Source organism: Cuculus canorus, chromosome 39 (genome assembly GCF_017976375.1).
Source record: "Cuculus canorus isolate bCucCan1 chromosome 39, bCucCan1.pri, whole genome shotgun sequence".
Classification (NCBI taxonomy): Eukaryota; Metazoa; Chordata; class Aves; order Cuculiformes; family Cuculidae; genus Cuculus; species Cuculus canorus.
In genome coordinates this window covers 874,320-882,346 of record NC_071439.1, presented here as the reverse complement: position 1 = coordinate 882,346, position 8,027 = coordinate 874,320, and the positions used below count along the sequence as shown (strand labels likewise).

General features: G+C 55.8%; 1 protein-coding gene across 1 annotated transcript in view; it reads left to right on the top strand.

The window, feature by feature from the left end:
- The first annotated feature begins 58 nt into the window (after positions 1–58).
- LOC128850139 (mitochondrial inner membrane protein OXA1L-like) overlaps positions 59–8,027 on the top strand; it is a 9,981-nt gene continuing 2,012 nt past the window's right edge. The window contains exons 1-8 of the mRNA XM_054053116.1: positions 59–148; positions 240–323; positions 992–1,391; positions 2,062–2,205; positions 3,225–3,310; positions 4,742–4,906; positions 6,127–6,231; positions 7,738–7,923. Of these exons, the coding sequence (XP_053909091.1) occupies positions 83–148; positions 240–323; positions 992–1,391; positions 2,062–2,205; positions 3,225–3,310; positions 4,742–4,906; positions 6,127–6,231; positions 7,738–7,923 (1,236 nt within the window). The 5' untranslated portion in view covers positions 59–82. The remainder of the gene's footprint in view (positions 149–239; positions 324–991; positions 1,392–2,061; positions 2,206–3,224; positions 3,311–4,741; positions 4,907–6,126; positions 6,232–7,737; positions 7,924–8,027) is intronic.

The window sequence follows — 8,027 nt, the reverse complement described above, 5'->3', positions numbered from 1 at the left end:
CAGCGCCCTTAAGCTTTTGCGGCGGGATCCGCTACTTCCGGTCACGTGAACCGCCGCTTCCTCCTCCTTCCTCCCGCCCTTAATGATGGCGGCGGTGGCGGCGGCGGCTCCGCGGCTCCGCCCGCTGCTCCGGGCCCTGCGGGCTCAGGTGAGCCCTTGGGGGGGGGGGTGGTGTGACGTAACGTGACGTCACCGTTACGTCACTATGACGCCACTCCCCCCCTAACGACCCTCTACAGGCGCTACGGGGGCCCCTCTGGGACCGGAGACCCCTCCTGGCGCTGAGCCCCGCGCCCCGGGGCCTCGGCACGGCCAGTGCGCAGGTGAGGGGGGGCTGGGGGGCGGTTTGGGGGCGATATGGGGCAGAATGGGGGCGCTATAGGGCGGTTTGGGGGCGCTGTGGGGCAGAAGGCGGATTATGGGGCGATATGGGGCAGTTTGGGGGCGATATGGGGCAGTTTGGGGGCGCTGTGGGGCAGAATGGGGCCGTCTGTGGGGCAGAGCGGGGCGGTTATGGGGCAGAATGGGGGTTATGGGGCGGTTTGAGGGCGGTGTGGGGCAGAATGGAGCACTATGGGATAGTTTATGGGTAGTTTGAGGGTGATATGGGGCAGAATGGGGGGTTCTGGGGCGGTTTGGGGGCGATATGGGGCAGAATGGGGGGTTATGGGGCAGAGCGGGGCAGTTATGGGGCAGAGCGGGGGTTATAGGGTGGTGTGGGGCAGAATGGGGCACTATGGGATAGTTTATGGGCAGTTTGAGGGCAATATGGGGCAGAATGGGGGGTTAAGGGGCGGTTTGGGGGCGCTATGGGGCAGAATGGAGGGTCTGTGGGGCAGAATGGGGGGTTATGGGGCAGTTTGGGGGCGATATGGGGCAGAGTGGGGCGCTATGGGACAGTGTATGGGCAGTTCTGGGGCGCTGTGGGGCAGTTTTGGGGCGCTATGGGGCAGCCGCCCTTCTAACTCCCTGCTTTCTCCCCCCCTTTCAGGTAGACTCCCCCTCTCTCGCGGCCGCCGTGGGGCAGATTGCCCCTTCTGTGGGGCAGAACTCCTTACTTATGGGGCAGAACCCGCTACCTACAGAGCCCACCTCATCATCTATGGGGCAGAACCCGTCATCTGTGGGGCAGAACTCATCTCTAGACCAGAACATGGGGCAGAATCCATCGCCTTTAGAGCAGAATCTTCCACTTGTGGGGCAGAACCCCCCGCCTGGAGGCCAGGATCCCCTTTCTATGGGTCAGGACCCCCTCGCCGTGGGGCTGGAGGCCGAGGTGCGCCTGGAGGAATTGGGGCTGGGGGCGTTCACCCCCGTGGGGCTCATCCAGAACTTCCTGCAGTTCCTTCACCTCGACGTGGGGCTGCCCTGGTGGGGCGCCATCGCCGTGGGTCAGTGGGGCTCTGTGGGGCGCTGTGGGGCTGGGGAGGGAGCTGTGGGGCTCTGTGGGGCACTATGGGGCTGGGGAGGGAGCTGTGGGGCTCTGTGGGTCCCTATAGGGCTGTGGGGGTCGTTATGGGGCTGGGGAGGTCTCTGGGGCTCTCTTTGGGGTCTCTATGGGGTCTCTATGGGGTCTCTATGGGTCTCTGTGGGGTCTCTATGGGTCTCTGTGGGGTCTCTATGGGGTCTCTGTGGAGTCTCTATGGGGTCTCTGTGGGTCTCTGTGGGTCTCTGTGGGGTCTCTATGGGTCTCTCTATGGGTCTCTCTATGGGTCTCTCTATGGGTCTCTCTATGGGTCTCTCTATGGGTCTCTCTATGGGTCTCTCTATGGGTCTCTCTATGGGTCTCTATGGCTCTCTATGGCTCTCTATGGCTCTCTATGGCTCTCTATGGCTCTCTATGGCTCTCTATGGCTCTCTATGGCTCTCTATGGCTCTCTATGGCTCTCTATGGCTCTCTATGGCTCTCTATGGCTCTCTATGGCTCTCTATGGGCTCACATGTCTCCCTATGGACTCTATGGTCCCTATGGGTCCCTATAGGCTCTAAGAGCTCCCTATGGGTGTCCGTGGGTCGCTATGGGTCGCCGTGGGTCGCTATGGGTCCGCTCTCGCCCCACAGGGACGCTGGGGGCGCGGCTGGCGCTGCTGCCGCTGCTGCTCCGGGGCCAGCGCGAGGCCGCCCGCCTGGCCACCCACCTGCCCCACATCCAGCAGCTCTCCCAGCGCCTGGCCGAGGCGCGCCGTGGGGCTGACCAGTTCCAGGGTGAGCGGGGGGGGATGTGGGGCGGCTTGGGGGGGACATGGGGTGGTTTGGGGGGGACGTGGGGCCGTTTGGGGCGGCTATGGGGCCGTTTGGGGGGGGTGTGGGGTGGTTTGGGGGGGATGTGGGGCGGTTTGAGGGTGGCGTGGGGCAGAGTGGGGGACCTATGGGGCAGTTTGGGGTGGTTATGGGGCACTTTGGGGGCACTATGGGGCAGTTATGGGGCAATTTATGGGTGTTATGGGGCAGTTTAGGGGCACTATAGGGCAGTTTATGGGCGCTATGGGGCAGAATGGGGCACTATAGGGCAGTTTATGGACACTTTGAGGGCACTATGGGGCAGAATGGGATACTATGGGGCGGTTTGGGGGGTGCTGTGGGGCAGAATGGGACGCTATAGGGCAGCTTATGGGCGCTTTGGGGGCACTATGGGGCAGAATGGGGTACTATGGGGCAGTTCGGGGTTGCTATGGGGCAGAATGGGGTACTATAGGGCAGTTTATGGGCGCTGTGGGGCAGAATGGGGTACTATGGGGCAGTTTAGGGGTCGCTATGGGGCGCTTTGGGGTCGCTATGGGGCAGTTTGGGGTCACTGTGGGGCTGAATGGGATACTATAGGGCAGTTTATGGGCACTATGGGGCGGTTTGGGGGCACTATGGGGCAGTTTGGGGGCACTATGGGGCGGTTTGGGGTCGCTATGGGGCACTATGGGGTGGCTTAGGGGGTGCTATGGGGCAGCTTATGGGCGCTATGGGGCACTTTGGGGTCAGAATGGGATACTATGGGGCAGTTTGGGGGCGCTATGGGGCACTTTGGCGCCGCTACGGGGCAGTTACGCTTCTATGGGGCAATTACATCCGGGATTACCCATCCCCAGGGCTCACTCTGGGGTCGCTATGGGTCTCTTAGGGGTCACTATGGGTCACTTAGGGGTCGCTATGGGTCGCTATGGGGCAGAAGGGGCAGTTATGGGGTGGGGGGGTGGGCATTAGGACCCTGTTTAACCCCTTCCCTCCCGCAGTCGCCCGCGCCTACTCCGAGCTCGCCGCTTACCAGAAGCGCCATGACGTCAACCCCCTGCGCGGCTTCATCGTCCCCCTCGTCCAGGTCAGGGGGGGTTTTGGGGTCCCCCCGAGGGAGGTTGAGGATTTTGGGGGGGTCCTAATGTGGGGTTTGGGGGGGATTTGGGGTGAAAAAAAGGGGTTTTTGGGAGTCCCGGGAGGAGGAGTTTGAGAGGGTTTTGAGGTCCCGGTGTGGGTTTGGGGGTGAAAAAGTGGGGGTTTTGGGGTGAAAAAGGGGGGTTTTGGGGTACCATGGAGTGGGTTTGAGGGTTTTGGGGGTCTTAATGTGGGTTTAGGGGGGATTTTGGGGTAAAAAAAGGCTTTTTTTGGGGTGTCACGGGGTGGGGGATGCGGTGGTTTTGAGGTCCCAATGTGGGTTTTGGGGGGAAAAAGTGGGGTTTTGGGGGGAAAAAGTGGGGTTTTGGGGGGGATTTGGGGTGAAAAAGGGGGGTTTTGGGGTCCCCCGAGGGAGTTTGAGGATTTTGGGGGGTCCTAATGTGGGGTTTAGGGGGGATTTGGGGTGAAAAAAGGGGGTTTTGGGAGTCCCGGGGGGAGGACTTTGAGAGGTTTTTGAGGTCCCGGTGTGGGTTTGGGGGTGAAAAATGGGGGTTTAGGGGTGAAAAAGTGGGGTTTTGGGGGGATTTGGGGTGAAAAAGGGGGGTTTTGGGGTCCCCCCGAGGGAGTTTGAGGATTTTGGGGGGTCCTAATGTGGGGTTTAGGGGGGATTTGGGGTGAAAAAAGGGGGTTTTGGGGAGTCCTGTGGGGGGGTGAGTGGTTTTGGGGGGTCCCAGTGTGGTTTTGGGGTCCCCGGGGGGGGGTGGGGTGGGTTTGGGGATCTTGAGGTGCATTTGGGGGATTTTGGGTCTTTTTTGGGTGGGTTTGGGGGTCTTTTTGGGGTGTTTTGGGGGGTCTTTTTGGTGTCTTTTTGGGGTCTTTTGGGGCGTTTGGGGGCGTTTCAGTGCATTTTTGGGGCGTTTCAGTGCTTTTTAGGGCGTTTCACTGTGTTTTGGGGGCGTTTCCATGTGTTTTTGGGGCGTTTCGGGGCGTTTCCGTGTGGTTTCTGTGTGTTTTGGGGGCGTTTCTGTGTGTTTTGGGGCGTTTCCGTGTGTTTTGGGGGGCGTTTTGGGGCGTTTTGGGGGCGTTTCTGTGTGTTAGGGGCGTTTTTGTGTGTTTTAGGGGCGTTTCCGTGTGTTTTGGGGGCGTTTTGGGGCGTCTTAGTGTGTTTTTGGGGTGTTTTGGGGGCGTTTCCGTGTGTTTTGGGGGCGTTTTGGGGGCGTTTCTGTGCGTTTTAAGGGCGTTTCTGTGCGTTTTAAGGGCGTTTCTGTGTGTTTTTGGGGCGTTTTGGGACGTTTCAGTGCGTTTTGGGGCGTTTCTGTGTGTTTTTGGGGCGTTTTGGGGCGTTTCTGTGTATTTTTGGGCCGTTTCGGTGTATTTTTGGGGGCGTTCCAGTGTGTTTTTGGGGTCCCCCCCCCTGCAGACCCCCCTTTTCCTCTCGTTCTTCCTGGCGCTGCGGGCGATGGCGACGACGCCGCTGCCGGGGCTGCGCACGGGGGGCGTCGCGTGGTTCCCCGACCTCACGGCCCCCGACCCCTTCTACGCTCTCCCCCTCCTCGTCACCGCCTCCACGTGGGTCGTCCTCGAGGTACCGCGGCCGATTTGGGGCAAAAAACGGCAGATTTGGGTCGAAAAATAAGGCTTTTACGGAAAAAAATAGGTTTTGGGGTGAAAAACGGCGATTTTGGGCAAAACAAAGGGAGAATGGAGGGGAGGAAAGGGGGGAGTGGGTGGAAAAGGGGGTTTTGGGGTGGAAAAAAGGGGGTTTGGGGTGCAAAAATGGGGATTTTGGGTGGAAAAAGGGGGATTTTGGGTGGAAAAAGGGGGATTTTGGGTGGAAAAAGGGGGGTTTTGGGTGCAAAAAGGGGGGTTTTGGGTGCAAAAAGGGATTTTGGGTGGAAAAGGGGATTTTGGGTGGAAAAAGGGGGGTTTTGGGTGGAAAGGGGGATTTTGGGTGCAAAGAGGGGGGTTTTGGGTGCAAAAAGGGAGGTTTTGGGTGCAAAGAGGGGGGTTTTGGGTGGAAAAAGGGGGGTTTTGGGGGCAAAAATGGGGATTTTGGGTGCAAAGGGGGGGTTGGGTGCAAAGAGGGGGATTTTGGGTGCAAAAAGGGGGGGTTTGGGTGGAAAAAGGGGGATTTTGGGTGGAAAAAAGGGGATTTTGGGTGCAAAGAGGGGGATTTTGGGTGCAAAGAGGAGGGTTTTGGGGGCAAAAAAGAGGGGGGTTTGGGTGGAAAAAGGGGGATTTTGGGTGCAAAGGGGGATTTTGGGTGGAAAAAGGGGGATTTTGGGTGCAAAAAGGGGGATTTTGGGTGCAAAAAGGGGGATTTTGGGTGGAAAAAGGGGGGTTTTGGGAGCAAAAATGGGGATTTTGGGTGCAAAGGGGGGGTTGGGTGCAAAGAGGGGGATTTTGGGGGCAAAAGGGGGGATTTTGGGTGGAAAGGGGGATTTTGGGTGCAAAGAGGGGGTTTTGGGTGCAAAGAGGGGGTTTTGGGTGCAAAGGGGGATTTTGGGTGCAAAAAGGGGGATTTTGGGTGGAAAAAGGGGGATTTTGGGTGGAAAGAGGGATTTTGGGTGGAAAAAGGGGGTTTTGGGTGCAAAGAGGGGGATTTTGGGTGCAAAAAGGGGGGTTTGGGGTGCAAAGAAGGGGATTTTGGGTGCAAAAAGGGGGATTTTAGGTGCAAAAAGGGGATTTTGAGTGCAAAAAGGGGGATTTTGGTGCAAAGAGGGGGATTTTGGGTGTAAAAAGAGGGGGTTTGGGTGCAAAGAGGGGGATTTTGGGTTGAATCCATGCGTTTTTGGTTCATTCCAGCTCGGGGCGGAGACGGGCGTGTCGAGCCCGGGGTCGGGCGCGATGCGTCAGGTGCTGCGGGTGCTGCCCATCCTCTTCCTCCCCTTCATCCTCCACTTCCCCACGGTGAGGAAGGGGTTAACGGCGGGGGGGGGAGCCCCAAAAATGGGGGAAATGGGGGTGAAACGGAGAGTTTTGTTCCGAACAGGGAGGGAAGGGGTTAAAAAAGGGCGAAAACGGCGTCAAAACGGCGTCAAAATGGGGGTTTTGGGGGTTCGGAGCGGGGAGGGAAAGGGTTAAAATGGGGGGTTTTGTTCAGAAGAGGAATGGAAAGGGTTAAAAGTTCCAAAAATGGGGAAATTTTGTATCAAAATGGGGAAAAGTGTTCAAAAAAAAGGGGGAAATTGCGATGAAAATGGGGAAAAAATGTTCTGAAAATGGGGAAATGGTGATGAAAATGGGGAAAATCCTTCTAAAAAGGGGGAAATTGTAATAAAAATGGGGAAAATTCTTTTAAAAATGGGGGAATTGTAATAAAAATGGGGAAAAGTCTTGGGAAGAATGGGGAGATTTTGGTTAAAATGGGAAAGAGGTTCTGAAAAAGGGGGAAATTTTAGTTAAAATGGGGAAAATCTGGCGAAAAGCGGAGAAATTTCGGTTAAAATGGGATAAATCTTCCGAAAATTGGGGGGAATTTAGGTGGAAATGGGGGAAATGTTGTAGAAAAAGAGAAAAAGCTTTGAAAAGTGGAGGAATTTTTATTAAAGGTGGAGAAATTCTTATTAAATGGGGAAAATTTTGCAGAAAAGGTGGAAATTGCAGTTAAAATGGGCGAAATTTTATCCAAAATGGGTAAAATTTTATCCAAAATGGGCGAAATTTTGTCTAAAATGGGTGAAATTGCGTTAAGAATGGGGAAAATGTTATTGGGAATGGGGAAAATTGAGATTAAATGGGGATTATCTCAAAAAAATGAGGGAAATTCACATTAAATGGGGAAAATTTCGGTGAAAATGGGGAAATTTTGGGGCAAATGGGGGAATTTAAGCGGAAAATGGGGGAATTTAAGCGGAAAATGGGGGAATTTAAGCGGAAAATGGGGGAATTTAAGTGAAAATTGGGGGAATTTAAGGGAAAATGGGGGAATTTGAGTGAAAATGGGGGAATTTGAGTGAAAATGGGGGAATTTGAGTGAAAATGGGGGAATTTGAGTGAAAATGGGGGAATTTGAGTGAAAATGGGGGAATTTGAGCGAAAATGGGGGAATTTAAGCGGAAAATGGGGGAATTTAAGCGAAAAATGGGGAATTTAAGTGGAAAATGGGGGAATTTAAATGAAAATTGGGGGAATTTAAGCGAAAATTGGGGGAATTTAAGCAAAAATTGGGGGAATTTAAGTGAAAAATTGGGGAATTTAAGTGAAAATGGGGGAATTTGAGTTAAAAATGGAGAAATTTAAGCGGAAAATGGGGGAATTTCACTTAAAATGGGCTGAATTTTCCCCGAAACGGACAAAAGGGTCTTAAAAATGGGGAAAATGGGGCTGAAATGGGGAAAATCTTCCCAAGATGGTCGGGAATTGCCCTCGAAGGGCGTTTTTTGCTCAAATCCGGGCGTTTTGGCCCCGTTTTAGGCCATCTTCACGTATTGGCTGACGTCGAACGCCTTCAGCCTGGCCCAAACGGGGCTCCTCCGCGTCCCCGCGCTGCGCCGCCGCCTCGGCGTCCCCCGACCCACGGCGACCCACGGCCGCCCCACGGCGAAGCCCAAGGGGCTGCTGGCGCGCATCAAGCACGGTACGGGGGGGGGAAAAAGGGGGGTACGGGGGGGGAAAGGGGGGTACTGGGGGGGGGGAAAAGGGGGGTTTGGGGGGGGGAAAAGGGGGGTACGGAGGGGGGGAAAAAGGGGGGTAACACGGGGGGG